Here is an 18167-nt window from a genome sequence, read left to right on the forward strand (position 1 = left end):
GTTTGTTACATTCAAATACATCTTATTTTAAATGAAGAGATAAACACATATTTTATAGCTGGGACATGAAGCCCAGGTCCTCTCATGTGTTTGAGTTACACTTCCAGTGCCTTTGCCACTCAAGTTTGCTGAAGTCCAAAGGATTCTTTAACCCCACTCTGATTAATCTCCTTTGTCCTTTTCCTGTTGCAGGCCACCGAGGCCCGTGTGACCAGTCTCTCAAATGCTTAAGCTCGAAGATTTCTGAGCGAAAGCTGCAAGGCTCCTGGCTGCCTGCCGGGCGAGGACCTCTGGAGAAACCAGGCCCAGGGACCCGGGGTATCGTCATGCCTATGTTCAGTCCTCCGAGTGGTTTTCACTCAGTCCGTGCTGAGCACAGCCCACTGAAGCCCAGGGTGGTGACGGTGGTGAAGCTGGGTGGACAGCCCCTCCGCAAGGCCACCCTGCTCCTCAACAGGCGGTCGGTGCAGACCTTTGAGCAGCTCCTAGCAGACATCTCTGAAGCCTTGGGCTTTCCACGATGGAAGAATGACCGTGTGCGGAAGCTGTTCACCCTCAAGGGCAGGGAAGTCAAGAGTGTGTCTGACTTCTTCAGGGAGGGGGATGCCTTCATAGCTATGGGCAAAGAACCTCTGACATTGAAGAGCATCCAGTTGGCTATGGAGGAGCTGTATCCCAAGAACCGGGCCCTTGCCCTGGCCCCCCAACACAGCAGAGCTCCCTCCCCAAGGCTGAGAAGCAGACTTCCCAGCAAACTTCTGAAAGGAGGCCACCGCTGTGGGGAGGTGGGAAGCTGTAGTGAGGTTATGAGGAGCAGGGCAGTCACCAGGCCTCAGGGCAAGACCTCTGCAGAGCCGGCCCCGGAAGACAACGTGAGGGCCCAGAAGAAGTGGGCGAGAGCGAAACAGGAGCCAGAACCTGGTGTCCTGCCACCACCCAGGGAAGCCCCTCTGGAGGAGACTCATGCTAGTGGGGAGAAGCACCTGGGGGTGGAGATTGAAAAGACCTCGGGGGAGATCGTCAGGTGTGAGAAGTGCAAGCGAGAAAGGGAGCTGCAGCTGGGCCTGCAGAGGGAGCGGTGTCCTCTGGGGATCAGTGAGCTGGACCTGGGAAGGGGTCAGAAGTGGGATTCAGAGAAGCTGGTGAGGGCCAGGAGCTGCAGGAGGGCTTCTGAGGCAAACTCCACAGACGGGGAGGAAGGCTGGAAGGCTGACAGCCATCGGAGCAGCCCCAGGAATCCCCCTCAGGAGCTGAGGAGACCCAGCCATAACTCAGACAAGAAAGAGAACAGAGGCTCAGAACCTCAGGAAAGTCACCCCCAAGGAGCAGCCAAGGCCCAGAAGGACCTTGCGGAAGGTCCCCCGGCTGCACAGGAGGGGCTGGCCGATGCGAGGAAAGACACCAGGCACACGTGCAAGAACAAGCATGGTGCCTGGCTCCTGAGAGAGCACCAGGCCGAAGCCCCGCAGTTTCCCAGGACCCGAGGGGAGGAGAAGGAAGCAGAGCCTGAGAAGAAGCCAGGTGGGTCAGGCGGGAGGAAGATGGGGCTGGAGAAGGAGCCTAAGACGAGGCTGGAAGAGAGCAAAGCAGAACGACCCAGTGCCCGGAAGCTGCGGGCGCTGGGCATCATCTCAGGGGATGTGGGGAAGCACTATGAAATCGGCCGCGTCATTGGGGACGGGAACTTTGCCGTCGTGAAAGAGTGCAAGCACCGCGAGACCAAGCAGGCCTTCGCCATGAAGATTATTGACAAGTCCAAGCTGAAGGGTAAGGAGGACATAGTTGACAGCGAGATTTTAATCATTCAGAGTCTCAGTCATCCCAACATCGTGAAACTGCACGAGGTCTATGAAACGGAAGCAGAGATGTACCTGATCATGGAGTACGTTCAGGGAGGGGACCTCTTTGATGCCATCATAGAGAGTGTGAAGTTTCCGGAGCCCGATGCTGCACTCATGATCACAGACTTGTGCAAGGCCCTCGTCCACATGCACGACAAGAAGATCGTCCACCGGGATCTGAAACCGGAAAACCTTCTGGTAAGCCCGGAAGTTTTGCTGTTACCAGAGAGGGCTTATAAAATGCAGGATAGAATAAACAGCAGCTACTTCATGCTGTTACCTTTATGCTTGAGAGAATTACGCTACTCTAATGTGCTTATTTCAGTACTTTAAAACCTTGGTTATAGTTCCTACATTGCTGAATCAATTTGTTTTGATTGTTACGGAAATATAAACCTTCTGATTTAAATAAGTCAGAAAATGTTTCCTCTTCCCTAGGAGATAAATATGTTTTCTTTGTTGGTGATCATGTGACTTAATTTCTTGAACATTTACATATCCTCTGGCATAGGCAATGAGTGTCTACCGGGGTGGCTTCTCCCTCAAGTTTTCCAGTTACCATCTGACCTTCCCTGTGTCCTCTTTGAGGACAAGGCTTTGCCAAGGAGTTTCCAGTCTGCAGAGAGAGTTGTGTGTGAATTGCATGAGGCTGGAGGGGAAGTGTCTTGGCTTTTTTATTTTTTGGTTTGTTTGTTTTCTCTGTAGCTTTGGAGGCTGTTCAGGCTGGCCTTGAACTCACAGAGATCCACCTGCCTCTGCCTCCCGAGTGCTGGGATTAAAGGCGTGCACCAAATTGGTTTCTATGGTGTGATGAAACATCACTGTCAAAAGCAAATTGGGGAGGGGAGGGCTTTATTTGGCTTATGCTTCTGTATCACAGCTCCTCATGGAAGGAAGGCAGGACAGGCACTCAAACAGGCCACTAACCTGGAGGCAGGAGCTGATTGCAGAGGCCACAGAGGGGTGCTGTTTACCTGATTGCTCTCCATGGCTTGCTCAACCTCCTTCCTTCCTTCCTTCCTTCCTCCCTCCCTTCCTTCCTTCCTTCCTTGCCTCCCTCTCTCCTTTCTTTCTTTCTTTCTTTCTTTCTTTTTCAATGGGCCATCTTTCGCTCTAGTTTCCTGATTTAATAAGAAAATAATGCTATCAGTAGTATCTAGGGAGGCTGAGTGAGAACAAACATGAGAAAAGGCAGCAGCCTCCTGACATGAAGGAGTTAGCACAGTATTCCCAGCTTGGCTGTGGCACTCTCCTGTTTAACATAAAAATGTCACAGTACACCTGCTTTCCCTGGGGCCACTAGATATCTTGAATGGATCAAGACAAAAGCATATCTCTTTGCAACACTGTCAGAATGCACTGTGGTTAAATGTCCCTATGATGACTATCAAGACTGTTGCTTCCTTTTCACATGGAATCAAGACACCCAATCATAGACAGCCAGATATGGTGCACACCTGTAACCCCAGCACTTGGGAGGTAGAGGCAGGAGGATCAGGACTTGAAGGTCATTGCTGGTATTTCAAGGACCAACCTGGTCTTTTTAATGTCCTATGATTCTTTTTTTTTTTTTTTTTGAGAAAGGTTTTCTCTGTGTAGTCCTGGCTGTCCTTGAACTCACTCTGTAGACCAGCCTGGCCATGAACTCAGAGATCTTCCTGCCTCTGCCTCCTGAGACCTGGATTAAAGGCGTGCACCATAGCCTGCAGGCTAATGCCCTATCTCAACAGAGAGATACCATGGAACTACACTTCCTGACCCTGCTCAACCTGAAGCTAACCCCTCCATTTTCGAACTGTCCCTAGTCACCAACACAGTCTCAATATTTGAGTGTTTTGGATGCTTTCTGTGTTAGATGAAGATTCCAGCAGAGAGTGTTCTCTCTTACTACAGTGAGCTAATGAACCGAACATATCTTATAAGTATGCCCCTGGGAGTTTTGGTCAGAACAACAAATCTCACACTGTCACCATCTGTAATCTTTGTCTCGTTTTCTTCTTCATAGCTGTGATCACCACCTGACACATTCCAATCATACCTGACATGTTCTGATCACACCGGACAGGTTCTGATCACCATCTGACAGGTTCTGACCACACCTGACACATTCTGATCACACCGGACAGGTTCTGATCACCATCTGACAGGTTCTGACCACACCTTATATGTTCTACATCTCCTCGTTTTTTTTTAGGAAAATTATTAGTTGGTCGCCATCATTGCATGATGCCTGGGAAACAGCAAGCATTCCACTGGCTACTGATACCACTGAGATCAGCATATTGAAAGGACTGTGGTGCCAGGCAGTTGTCATGAAGACGCACTCAGAGACAAGCTGCTGCAGACTAAAGCAATAGCAGATAGAGACAGTTATGCCAATAAGTCACTGGCTTTTTTTTGGGGGGGGGGAACGGGGCAGAGGGGTCAGGAATTTAGCATGTTTTCTTTGATTTGCAGGGCTGCAGAGCTGTGTCTGTGAACTGCCACCATGAGCAGGATGAGGGCAGACTGAGGCAGGTCATTGTCGGGTGAAATGAGGGTTATGTTGACCATTAACTCAGGCTCTCCTGTTTTTGCCAGCTTTAATAGAATTGCAAGAATGACTTGGCTGGTTGCCTGTGTAGTCTGAATTAGTCTTCATTGGGGAAATTGAACTTTTATATTTGTTGGTGTCCTTGTCCCTTCTCTACTGCTTTTAAAAATTCTTTATCATTACTTTCAGTATTTTTTGGCTAACATGTTCACTGAAATGTCCCAGACTTGCCTTCAGTTTGCTGTGCAGCCTGAGGATGACCTCAAATGTCTCATTTTCCTTCCTGCCTACATTGCCCAAGTGTTGAGGGTACAGGCCTATGCCACACCTGGTTTATGGGACTCTGGGGATGTAACCAAGAATTTCATGTGTGCTAGGCCCTTCCACTCACCCATTTTTATTGTCTGTCTTTTGAGTCTGAGCTGAGGCATTTTCCACATGTGATGTCTAGAGTCCTTCTCTTTCCTTTGCTGTTTCCACGGAATCCTTTAAGCAGGAGAGATTCATGTGAGAGCCCTGGGTGGGTCCTGAGAGCTGGGCATTTCCTACAGATGACCACCAATGCATTCTACCAGTTATACATGCCCATCATTTCCACATGTGAGATCAGGTGTCCCCCAGGACCATTTTCACTTGGGGACAATAGGCTTACCTTGTATTTTCTTTCTTTCTTTGTTTTTTTTTTTTTGAGACAGGGTTTCTCTGTGGCTGTGAAGGCTGTCCTGAAACTAGCTCTTGTAGACCAGTCTGGTCTCGAACTCACAGAGATCCACCTAGCTCTGCCTTCTGAGTGCAGGGATTAAAGGCGTGCACCACCACTGCCCAGCTATTATCTTGTGTTTTCTAACAATGTACTGGAATAAGTCTGGGGTTCAGTCTGCTCTCACAGTAAGGGGATGGATATGCCAGCCTTGTCTCACTGGTGAGTGAGCTCCACGGCATGTTGAACGTGGGAAGTTGCTCTGGGCAGTAGAAACAGTAAAGGTAATATGCTCAATGTGGACAAATGTCTATGAAAATTCAGGCAGGCACAGTTCTTCATGGAATTAGATATCATAACTGACATCTTTTAGTGCTTTGAGGAAGTGGAGAGTGTGTGTGTGTGTGTGTGTGTGTGTGTGTGTGTGTGATGACAAACTGCAGATTAGCTGTAATTTTTCTTTTTAAAAATTTTCATCATTTACATACATCTGCACAACATATTCTGAGCATATTCATTTCCCATAAGTGTCTTGTCCTCTCCTGATGCTGCTCACTCGACTCTTCCCAACCGGTCTCTCTCTCTCTCTCTGCCATGTTCGTGTGTGTGTGTGTGTGTGTGTGTGTGTGTGTGTGTGTGTGTGTGTGTGCATGTGCACATGTATGGCTTCAAAATCAGCAGGAAGCTATGTGCGAGCCATCTTTTGTGGAAGAGATATGCATTGCTCTTTCTGTGTGATTTGTCAGTATGCACTTATAGAAACAGGTATGTCCACCACACTCATGAAACATGTTTGTCCTTTCTCTGGCTAAGTAAAGTTTGGCATATCATGTCCAGAGTCTAAACATGGTCCAGACCAAGATAAGGCTTATGCTAGACTTGACAACTGCTGATTGTCTGGGTACCATTTCCAAGCTTGTTGATAGGATAATTATGTTGCAAATTTGTTTGGTTTTCCAAGATTCAATATTCATCACTGTTGCCATGGTGCTCACCATCCATCAGTTGGTGTTCTGCACTTACCTAAACGTTCTGTCAAACGAATGCTTCCTTCCCTTAAGGGATAGCTGCTGGGTTTCTGTTAAACTTGTCTTTGTTAAGCCTGGGAACATGATTATGTCAGCATCAACTTCTGACTGAGCAGTGGATTATAACTGCAGCTGCTTTTACAGACATGTTCTGAGCGCACTAAGATCTCTTAATGAATATAGCTGCTTATCTTGATGTTTTAATCAACAGAAATATTTACATCTGCTAATTAGGCCCTGGAGTAACGTTTTGGGCCTGTATTGCCAAGTTCATCTGAGCCCACTGATCTCATTTCCTGATATTACAATTCTTCATCCCTTAGGGTTATTTAGACTCCTGAGATGTTGCAAACAAAGTTTTAATTATTAGAATTTCCAGCTTGCAGAAATATCCATGTTAATTGCTTCTTCTGCCAGTATGTGATCCCTGGAGGGGTTGGGATACTGTTGACTGAGTCCCAGGGAAGGAAGGAGGAAGACCCAGGAGCCTGACAAGAGATGGTGATTAGGCCAACTCACTCAGGATAGGGAGTGTAAGTCACCTAGGCTGGGTAGAGTCAGCCAAGACAGCTGGGTGAGCAGGGAAGCAATGGAGAGATGCTAGGCTGGAGCAGAGTCATTCTAGAAGCATCTTTTCCAGTGGGAAGGGGAGAGAAGAGTGGAGTCTTGTTCAGGAAAGGCGCTGGGAGGAATGTGATGGTGGGTGATTACTTGCTCCTCTAGCTGACAGGAAGTTGCTTTTCCTGGATCTTATCATCGTTCCCTAAGCCCAGGGGCTACAGCCCCAGTATGTGCTTGGAGCAGGAGAAATGGTGGTGTTGTGGTGGGGACAGGCCACAGCGCGGTGAAGACAAAGGTGGGTCCTCTTTCTGATGTCTCGTTGGTCTTGGGATGAAGTAGATTTGTCTAGCTGTCTGACTACCGAACTACAGCTGGGATTGTGCACTGGTTTGTGTCCTTCAGGTGACAATGAAAGCCTAGAATGACAATGGCCCACCCCATCCCTTGCCCAGTCTTCCTCTAGAGCAGGCTTCTTCTGTAATTTTGTTGACCTTAATTCCCTGCATTCTTTTTTTTTTCCCTCTCACTTCTGCTATGATACAAGAAGAGCTCCATGGTAGTAATTCTTCCTGATCCACAAGGCATTTCTTCTCCCAGCTCTAACTCTTTTCTCCTTATCTAGAAGCTAGAAATATACCCCTGTTTTCTTATTAATGCTCCAAGTATTAGCAATTTAAAAAATTGTTAATAACTATGCAGCATATCTCATTAGGCTAGACTTCATTAAATCAAGAAACATGGATTTCAGCAATAATATGGAACACTATATATTATTAATGTTATAGTATATAATAATAATATTATATATTATTAATAATATGGAATAAAGAGGGAGTGAAATACAGCGGGCCTTTTGTTCAGGTCATTTTGTTAGGGTGAATACTGGGAATATCTTGTTGTCACCTTCCTAGGAGAATGTGTTCTTGTGAGCCCTTTGAGGTTCCAAGATTAAATTTCTCAAAATTCTTTTAGTTGGAGAAAGTAGCTCAGAAAATCTCTTCCATGAGTTTCCAGATCAAGCTCTCCTTAGGCTCTGTCTCTGTTTCATCTTCTGCTGGAAGTTCTGTCTGCTGGGGGTTATGTAAGGTTATGCGGCTGGGACCATGGTAAGCTCCAAGCTGGGCTCCGGTAGAAGACACTGAGGTTGGTTTTGGGCATTCAGTAGAAGTGAATAGAGGCAGGTGATCATCCTAAGGGCCATGCCCTGAATTGTTAAAGAGTCGGGACGGTGGGTGAGGAGAGAGGACTCTGGTGTTTCCAGTCTGCAGCTAGTTAGTGTGAGTCATCTTTTTGATGGAGGAGGGAGACTGTAGGGTTATCACAGGGATGTGAGCTTGTCTGAGTTCAGGGTATCAGGGGTGGTGAAAAACTGCATGTGGTATATACAGACATCTATTGCAAGGGGTGTGTGTGTGTGTGTGTGTGTGTGTGTGTGTGTGTGTGTGTGTGTAGGTCACAAGACGGAACAGGAACAGTAGCTGAAGAGATGTGTAGCTGCAATAGGCTGTGTGTTTTTTAAGTTGGGGGTTTGACCATATGTGATAATGCAGCCATTGTTATGGGCTGGGATTCTAATCTCTGAGAGAGGAGCAGAGTGAGGGAGAAGCCTTGTTCCTCATCTTGAGTTTGATTCTCATCCTGTCAGATGACACAGTGGTGATGTGACATGCAGTGAAATCCAAAGCTATCAGATCCAACTCTAGAAACAAGAATGTCTGATGATTCTCCCTCAACAGGCTGCTGCTCTGAACCAGATGCTGGGATGAAAAGTCAAAGCAACCTGGTGGCTGCTGTGCTCCGGGCTGCTGTGCTCCGGGCTGCTGTGCTCCGGGCTGCTGTGCTCCGGGCTTCAGTGTTCCAGGCTATAGTGCTCCTGGCTGCTGTGCTCCAGGCTGTTGTGCTCCCTGGTATATTCAGATTAAAGCTGAGTTTGTTTCTCTGGCTAGAAGCTGATAAAAATTAAATTAGTGTACAGAGTGCCGAGCTTCATTAGGGAGTTTTCATAACTTTGTTTTTTGCTGATCATTCTTCCCCACACCCCTTCCTAGAACCTCTGCCTACCTCTTGCTGGTCCCCTCCTCTAGGGTATTTTATTTTTCTTTCCTTATCTTCCCTCATCTTTGCTTCCCATCCCATGAAGCCTCTTCTCCTCCTCTCAAGGGTCTCTTTTCTAGTATGACACATACGAACTCTCTCTATAAACATACATGTAAAAAAAATAAGGTCTAGGATCTATATTTGAGAAAACAAGTCACATTTGTTTTTCTGAGTCCAGGTTGCTTTGCCTAATGCTATAATTTCCAGTTCTATCCATTTTTCCTCTGCAACTGCCATAATATCACTCTTCTTTATGGCTGCATCGAGTCCCATTCTGTATATGTGCCACATTTTCTTACCCATTCTTCTGTTGCTGGACATCCAGGCTGGTTCCATTTCCTGGCTACTGTGAACAGTGTGGCTGTAAATATTATGATCAAGGAAACGGTACCGTTTATGTTCAAGCGTAAAGCAGTTTGTGGCATGGGCATTTTGATACTATGTGGTTTCTAAGATTGTTTCAGTCCTTATTAGTTTGAAATGTACTTTGGAGGGACATGATCCAAAGGACCACGAAGATTCAAGCAGTAATTTAGCAGAGATAAATAAGCATACTCTGATCCTATTGTTTAAGGGCTCCTCCTTGCTGTTGGTCTGTACTCTGCTGCCCTCTTCTGCTCAGAGACTAAAGGTGTATTTTTTATTTTATTTATTTATTAAGGTGTTTGTTTGTTTGTTGGGTTTGTTTTATTTTTTTTGAGCTAGGGTCTTCCTTACTGTACAGTACAGCAGTGGGTTGGTGTTCCAGGTGGGAAAAGCTAAGCTATGAAGAGAAAAGAGAAGTGTATTATGTTCTAGACTGGCCCATGCAACCATTTAAAACTGTTGTGATGTTCTGAGAGCATATCCAGGGCATTGAATGCAATACAAAGAAAAGTCTGAGTGTCCGGAACACTTCATCTGCTTTCTATTGGCCCAGTGGGGCTAGGCTTTGGAATTGGGAGTTCCCAGCTAATTTTTCCCAGCTATTTTTTTCCCAGCTAATTTTTGATGTATTTAATTGGCCAGATATTTTTAATGCCAATCATTTGTCAGGAAATATTTGCAAATATTTTTGAAGGGAACATTTTTTCTCAACAATTACCCAGTAAATATGATGAATGTAGAGAGTCCATCTGGCGATTCCAGGCACTGACAATATTTTGTTTTCCTTTCCTTCCAACAGGAATTTGTAGCCTAAATTATTCTGTTGTTTCTTTCAGGCTGCATCTGTCTCTGTATGTAGAGTGGGCAGAACTGTGTTGGGGATCTGAAATCATGCTCTCTTCTTGGCCAGGTTAGTTTAGGAGACAATGATGTGTACAGATTGGATGGGGGTCTGCAGGGCACCCACTGGGATTTCCAGGGTCTCAGAACAAGGAACTGGACCTGGGACACATGGTAGTGACAGAAACAGAGTTTATACTAAGGAAGAAAAGTGTTAGAGAATGGAAATGAGCCCCAGTTGGGTAAGGGTCACGAGCTCCCTGGCTCCCGTGATGGGCAGTTGTGGACCTGTAGAGAGAGCTCGTCTTGTGCATGCTCTTCCTCAGATGGTGGTCTTGTTGGGGAGGGTTTCCAGCTTTTACCTCTGTCATTGTTTCCTTTCATATGCCAGCCTTGACCCAGACTCAGCAACTCAGATACTTGCAACTTGTAGAGATGTCAATTCACTGGTGGAACCACATGTGTGAAAATATGACATCATCAGGATCTCCCTCTACCATCTTCTTTGGAATCGCCAATGAAAGAATTTGAGGCTATGCTATGGTGATATTTTATTTATGATTTAATAAAGCTTGACTGAAGGATCACAATGCAATGCTAGCCACGGCTGTAGAAGCTGGGCAGTGGTGGCACACACCTTTTATCTCAGGACTCAGGAGACAGAGGCAGATGGATCTCTGTGAGTTCAAGGCCACCCAGGGCTACACAAGAGTGAATCATCCTAAAAGATTAACAGACCTCACACGTTTAATCCCAGCACTATAGAGAATATAAGGATCTCAGTGCAGTACAGGCTGGGGATGCAATCAGTGGATCGCCCCTTTGGTCTGAACATTGGTAGAGGTGAGAACTCTCTAGTGGCTGGCTGCTTTGCTTCTCTGATCTTCAGCTTGAACCCCACTGTCTGTCTCTGGGTTTTTATTATCCTATTACACTGTAGTTCTCTCTTCTTGCTAGCTCTTACAACTTAACCCGTTTCTCTTCATCTACCGTTAGCCTCGGGGCTTTTTACCTTTCTTCTGTATATCTTACTTCCCCTCTGCATCTGTCAGGTTGGCATCTGCCTGGCTTCTTGCCCTAGATGTGACCCTCATTCTCTCCTCCTCCTCTCATCCTTCTTATTCTTCTCTTGAGCCTAGATTTCCCCTCCTATTTATTCTTTCTGCTTGGCAGCCACCACACCTAATCATCTCTCTGCCCAGCCATTGGCTGTTCAGCTCTTTATTAGACCAATCAGGTGCCTTCGGCAGTCAAGGTGAAATGAATGCAGCCCATCTTTACATAATTAAAAAATGCGGCATAAAAAAGCAACACACCTTTACACAGTCAAAGTAATGTTCTGCAGCATAAACAAATGTAACACACCTTTGCCTAGCAAAGATAATATTCTACAGCAGTTGATCTTTCGTCTTACATAGGTATGTGCTTACTAACCCTGAAGGAGGCCAGAGTTAGAATTTGTGTCTGGTTACCTTAATTTCCCTCCAGATGGAACCAGCCTCTATTATATGGGAGTACCATGCATCTTAAACTTGTAGAAGGGTAACACTAGGTCTGATCACTCATCATCTGTGCTATGTAGAGTGCAACATACATTTATTTGGAGTGGGGTGGGAGTGTGTCCCACATCATATGTGTAGGCTGGAGTCAAGTACTCTTCCTGTGTGTCTTGGAAATTGAACTCAGGTTATTAGTTTGGATGGCGAGCACCTCTACCCACTGAGCCATCGCACTGCCCCTCAAAGCCTTTTCTTGTTCTTATATGTTAGTTTATGCTCAAAGCACCACTGATCCTTGTTATAACCCAGTGCTGCCCAGTAGAAATAGTTTCTGTCTACACTGTCCAGCATGGTGCCCAACTCACAGGGGGCTGTTGGACATACACATGTGCCCAGCGCAGCTGAGAAACTGGGTTTTGAAGCATGAATTTGGACATCCCATCTGATAACATGGTGACGATGTTCTGGACGGCACAGTGAACCTGATTCGGTGTGAGCAGCTGCACTGAGTTGCCAGGGTGTGTCGTCCTGGGATACCCTGGAAGCTTCCATGGGTCGGGGCTGCTTTGACATGGCTGCACATATATGTGGTCTCAATACCCCTTCTTTGCTTCTATCACAGTTTTGATGATTCGGACGTTTCGATTCCTTCCAGGTTCAGCGAAATGAAGACAAGTCCACTACCTTGAAGCTGGCTGATTTTGGCCTGGCCAAGCATGTGGTGAGGCCTATATTTACTGTGTGTGGGACGCCCACATATGTAGCTCCTGAAATTCTTTCTGAGAAAGGTAAGTGTTTCCCTTTGTTCTTTGGTACTCAAGCTCAGCAACCAACAAATACCTTGCTTAAAAACTCTCAGAAATCTGGAACTAATGCTTGCTAAAAAAAGCCTATTTATGTACATGTATGTGAGTGTGTGTGTGTGTGTGTGTGTGTGAATTGTGTCAGTGTGTGTGTGAGTGTGTGGTGTGTGTGAGTGTGTGGGGTGTGTGTGTGTGTGTATGTGTGAGTTGTGTGAGTGTGTGGTGTGTGTGTATGAGTGTAGGCAGGACATTGAGATGAAAGACAGAGAACAGGGAGTGGAAAGGAAATGTGCCCAGAGAAGGCCCAGGTCTACTGCTAGGGTAGAAAATGGAAACATTTCTTACGCTAAAAGTTTAAGCATTTCTTGGCCAGTTTCCATGTAAAGGCAAAAGAGATATCATTTCAAACTCCATGAATATTCATTACTCATTTGTGAGGATCAAACGAACTACTTTGGCAACCTACTTTTTAAAGCACATAAACAGAAAATATATGAAAGATAGCTTGACCGTTGTTGCATTGTGAAGTGAATTTACCTACTGGCTGAGAGAGGCTCTGGGAGGGTTGACAGTTTGGTCATAGGTGGAAGGCATGGGTAGTTCCCCATCAACACAGGCACACGGAAGCTGTGATCAGGAGACAGAACATGTGTGAGGCTAGTGGGTGGAGACTTGAGAAGACTAGTTTTTTTTTTTCCTCCATTTTTAAAAATTTAAATTAGAAACAAGATTGTTTTACATGTCAATCCCAGTTCCCTCTCCCTCCCCTCCTCCCCTGCCCCCCACTAAACACCCTACCTATCCCATACCATTTCTGCTCCCCAGGGAGGGTGAGGCCTTCCATGGGGGGGTCTTAAGAATCTGTCATATCCTTTGGGAGAGGGCCTAGGCCCTCCCCCGTGTGTCTAGGCTGAGAGAGTATCCCTCTATGTGAAATGGGCTCCCAAAGTCCATTCCTACACTAGGGATAAGTACTGATCTACTTACTACAAGAGGCCCCATAGATTTCCAAGGCCTCTTCACTGATACCCACATTCATGGGGTCTGGATCAGTTCCATGCTGGTTTCCCAGTGATCAGTCTGGGGGCCAAGGGCTCCCACTTGTTCAGGTCAGCTGTTTCTGTGGTTTTCATCAGCCTGGGCTTGACCCCTTTGCTCATCACTCCTCCTCCTCTGCAACTGGATTCCAGTTCAGTTCAGTTTTTGGTTGTGAATGTCTGCTTCTACCTCCATCAGCTGCTGAATGAAGGCTCTAGGATGACATATAAGTTAGTTATCAATCTCATTATCAGTGGAGGGCATTTAAGGCAGCCTCTCCACTGTTGCTTAGATGGTTAGTTGGTGTCATCCTTGTAGATCCCTGGACATTTCCCTAGTGCCCGATTTCTCTTTAAACCTATACTGGCTCCCTCTCCGATGGTATCTCTTATTTTGCTCTCCTCTATTTTTCCCCCACACAACCTTCCTGCTCCTTTATGTTCTCCTCACTCCTCCCCTTCTCCCATTCTCATTCAGAAGACTAGTTTTATAGAGTGAAGAGAGTCAGTGGATTCAGTAGGCTTAACTTAGACTATCTCAAACAAGTGTTTAGATTTTAAAGGACAGAAGCCATGGCCACTGTACTGTGATGACAATGGTACAAGAGAGCACCAAAAGACATTTTAATGGAAGCAAGGATGAATTAGATGAGAGACAAAGCAAATTATCATAAGCTAATGGGGGAAAGCATACCAACTAAAACATTATAGATCCACATCAGTGTAGACACATAAGAATAGAGACATTAGTATAGACTACATTACTATAGAGACATCACTGTAGAGATATCAGTATAGACTGCATCGGTATAGAGACTTCAGTGTAGAGACTTCAGTGTAGAGACTTCAGTGTAGAGACTTCAGTGTAGAGACATCAGAATAGAGACATTAGTATAGAGACATCAATATAGAGACATTAGTATAGAGACTTTGGTATAGAGATATCAGTATAGACTATATCAGTATAGAGACATTTGTATATAGAGAGATATCAGTATAGACCCATACTGTTGGCCTGTTGGCAAGGGAAGTCCTAGATAAATGTGTCATGTTAGGACTTTTTAATCTGATGACTGAACTGGTGAGCTGGTGGCTCTGCAGCAATGCAGGGTAAGGACAGTTAATCTTAGACAAGCCACGGGTCCTGTCTACAGGAGGGAAAGCAGTCAGTAGAAGGCTGGGATATATGGAAGATGGAAGTGGATTTTGAAAAAACAAGTTTGAGAGGCCAAGAGAAAGTTTGGAGAGAAGGTGGGGCAGAAGAATCTGTCCCGGAGAGTTAACAGTTCTTGAGAACTGAACATCATTGAGCTGGCCCCAAAGGGGCCATCAGGGACTTCTTACTCACATTAGTCTCTTACTGATTTGTGTCTTGGTAAGCCTGCTCCGAGGCTTAGTAATGAACTTCCAATGTCCATTTAAAGCTACCAGTTGTGTTCATTTTCTAACGGTGAGAAGTCAGAAAGTGCTTGAAAATGTGTACATGCCCATTTGTGAGAGGATGACAGGTGAGGTGCATAAAAGCCTCAACTGGGCATCACTGTTCTAGCTCCATTCTGTTCCTGTGGCAAACACCATGACCAAAAAAGCCACTCAGGAGAGGAACAGACTTACTTCATCCTGCACTTCCAGGTCACAGTCAATCACTTAGAGAAGTCGGGGTGGGTACACAAGGCAGGATGCTGAAGGCAGGCTTCTTGCTATTCCAACCAGGGAACTTACTCACAACCAGAAAATACAATAGAAACCAAGGAAAAATGATTGATGGCTTGTTCACAGGCTCATGTTTAACTAGCTCTCTTATTCACCTCAAGCCTAGGGATAGTGCTGCCCATAGTGGGCTTGGCCCTTTCACCTACATCAACTAATAATCAAGATGATTCTCTATTACTCACAGGCCCCCATTCACCTGGGATTCCCTTCCCTGGGGACTCCAGGCTATGTAAAAGTTGACAGTTAATGCTAACTAGGACAGTTACTTTGTACATCTTGTCTCCAAAAAGTTACCTTATATCATAATCAATTACCATATTTGTTACTTTTCCTTTTGCTGTGACAAAATATCCAACTAAGGCAACTTAAGGGCAGCAGGTTTTTTTTTGTGTGTTGTTGTTGAGGTCACACAGTTCAAGAGATAGTTTGCCACTTTTGACCGGCCTGTCGGGGGTTTCCTGTGTTCTTGCAGGTTATGGCCTGGAGGTGGACATGTGGGCTGCAGGTGTGATTCTCTACATCCTCTTGTGTGGCTTCCCCCCTTTCAGAAGTCCTGAGAGGGACCAGGATGAGCTCTTCAACATCATCCAACTGGGCCAGTTCGAGTTCCTCGCCCCTTACTGGGACAACATCTCTGATGGTGAGATTTGGGGGTTCCCTGTGATGGGAGGGAGGGCTGTGGGCCTCTTCCTACTCCTTCAGAGAGTGGCCTGGAGTGGTGTTCAGAGGTGTGGGTGAAGCTTGGAGTGGCGTGCCAACTGTCCTCGTGCGTAGATGAGAGACTTAGAGGATTCTCAGTTTCGATGCTGCCTTTCAGTCTGTGGATCCTCCCGGGATTTGGAAGGGGTGTATGTTAACTTTTCCTGGGAAAGATATTGTCCTGAGCATGCTATGTCAGCAACACAGATAAACGAATCACTTGTGTCTCTTTCCACAAAGGCAGAATTTACTGAGTAATAATAAACCCACAAAGCAATTTTAATGGTAGCAATTTGCCAGATTGGTAATTGGTTCAAGGTTAACACAGGTTCTTTTATTCCAGTCTTAATTGCTGACACTAACTCTCACGTCATATATCTCAGGGTAAACACACACACAAATGCACACACACACACACAAATGCACACACACACACAAATGAGCACACGCACACACACACACACACATACACACACATACACACACACATACACACACACAAATGCACACACACACATATACACACACACACACAAATGCACACACACAAATGCACACACACACATACACACACATACACACACACAAATGCACACACACACACATATATACACACACACAAATGCACACACACACAAATGCACACACACACATACACACACATACACACACATACACACACACACACACACACACACACATACACACACACATACACACACACAAATGTTATGAGTGGTTGGAACAGGTCTGGGATGTTTCCATCTCCTGTCTTTCTGTACTGAACAAGCATTCCCACACACTGATGTGGCTAGTGTGCTCCCCCCCACTTCATGGCTCAGAAGGAAAGAACACTGTGAAGCCACCTGTATTCACCACTCTTTCCCCTGTTTCTCCCCTCCTATAGCCGCCAAAGATCTGGTGAGACATTTGCTGGTGGTGGACCCCAAGAAGCGGTACACAGCCCACCAGGTCCTTCAGCACCCCTGGATTGAGATGGCTGGGCATCCGAGCACAGTGAACTCACAGAAGGATGACTCCCCCAGCAGTGATGGTCGATTCCAGAGCCAGCACAAGAAGGTTGCCGAGCAGGTGTCATAATTCTCTCTGGGTGATCTAGCCAGCCTTCTCTTCCTGAGGACTCAGAAAAGGTGGAAGTCTGCAGGAAGACCATGCAAGACACTTTTCCACAGACTAGAGAAAAAGAAGAGACACCAGGCACATTTTAAAGAGTGTTTGAAAAACAAGTCCTAATGATAAATGCTCTATGATATTTTTAGATTTGTATATTTAAAGTCTTTAATACTTTTTTTGGGTAAGAATTGCCATGAATGAGGAATTTTGATAATAACAAGGAAATCTGTTTCCTCCTTGTAGTCAAGTTCACAGTGGGCTACACAAGTGTGCTCTCCATTGGTTGAGCTCCCTGTACAATGAATGGGTTGAATCTTGGCCTTTCTTTCTTTCTTTCTTTCTTTCTTTCTTTCTTTCTTTCTTTCTTTCTTTCTTCCTTCCTTCCTTCCTTCCTTCCTTCCTTTCTTTTCTTTTCTTTTCTTTTTTTTTGAGACAAGGCTTCTCTGTGGCTTTGGAGGCTGTCCTGGAACTAGCTCTTGTAGACCAGACTGGTCTCGAACTCACAGAGATATGCCTGCCCCTGCCTCCCTAGTACTGGGATTAAAGGAGTGCGCCACCAACGCCCGGCCGAATCTTGGCTTTTCTTGCTCACTAAAACATGCTGTAACAGAGAAAGAGCTGCCTTGTTCAATGGTGGGGAGAGATGGGGAAGTACAGCTCAACACAGCTGTGTTTTAACCTTTGACGTTGTGGTAAAATCTTGTTTCATCTCAGAACAGCAAAGAGACCAATAAGTATGCCTCTATGAGCTGAAATTCCATGAAAAAAAAAAAAGACACCACTTTTTTTTTTGCGGGGGGGGGGGGGGGGCAAGTGTCTGCAGGCTGACTGGTTAGAACTTCATGATTGTGGAGGATTGGAGTGTTTAGACTGAGAGCCAAAAAATTATCTTGGGTTATCTTTAGTCCTCTTAATAGTCATGTATCACCAAATTGTGTATCCAACCTAACAGATAAAGCTGTTAGAGCGTATTAACTCAGCCAATTGCTAGCTTCTACTAATCCTAAAGCTAAGATGTAAGAGCATCCAGAGCCTACAGAAAGACATCCCTGCTTTGCCATAAGCCACCTACCTAATTCCACCACCAGTATATTTGGTAAATTCGTTGATTTGTGACTTGTTTTATTTGGTGATGATAATAAAAATATCATGTAATCATTTCTAGGATGGGATATGTCATTTAGGACAACATGAATGCGTGTTGCCAGGCCATGATCACTCACACTGGCTTAGAATAAATAATTTCTTACTCTTTTTGGAGCAAGAGCTGTGTCTTTTGTGTTGACAATTCTCATTCTACTTTACAGATGAAAAAA

General features: G+C 45.5%; 1 protein-coding gene across 1 annotated transcript; it reads left to right on the forward strand.

Moving 5' to 3' along the window:
• Nucleotides 1–602: 602 nt before the first annotated feature.
• On the forward strand, nt 603–16818 carry Dclk3 (doublecortin like kinase 3). Its single transcript, XM_035443893.1, has 4 exons — nt 603–2039; nt 12121–12253; nt 15491–15658; nt 16625–16818. Exons 1-4 carry the CDS (start codon nt 618–620, stop codon nt 16816–16818), a joined length of 1917 nt encoding a protein of 638 aa, XP_035299784.1. The 5' UTR covers nt 603–617.
• Nucleotides 16819–18167: the final 1349 nt, after the last annotated feature.

This window comes from Cricetulus griseus, chromosome 4 (assembly GCF_003668045.3).
Source record: "Cricetulus griseus strain 17A/GY chromosome 4, alternate assembly CriGri-PICRH-1.0, whole genome shotgun sequence".
In the NCBI taxonomy this organism is placed as follows: domain Eukaryota; kingdom Metazoa; phylum Chordata; class Mammalia; order Rodentia; family Cricetidae; genus Cricetulus; species Cricetulus griseus.

Excerpts from the sequence above, each read along its gene's own strand:
- Dclk3 (XM_035443893.1), top strand. The coding sequence starts at position 618 with ATGGGCAAAGAACCTCTGACATTGAAGAGCATCCAGTTGGCTATGGAG. Across the intron at positions 2,040-12,120 it reads TGAAACCGGAAAACCTTCTG|GTTCAGCGAAATGAAGACAA; the intron begins GTAAGCCCGGAA and ends GATTCCTTCCAG. Across the intron at positions 12,254-15,490 it reads TGAAATTCTTTCTGAGAAAG|GTTATGGCCTGGAGGTGGAC; the intron begins GTAAGTGTTTCC and ends GTGTTCTTGCAG.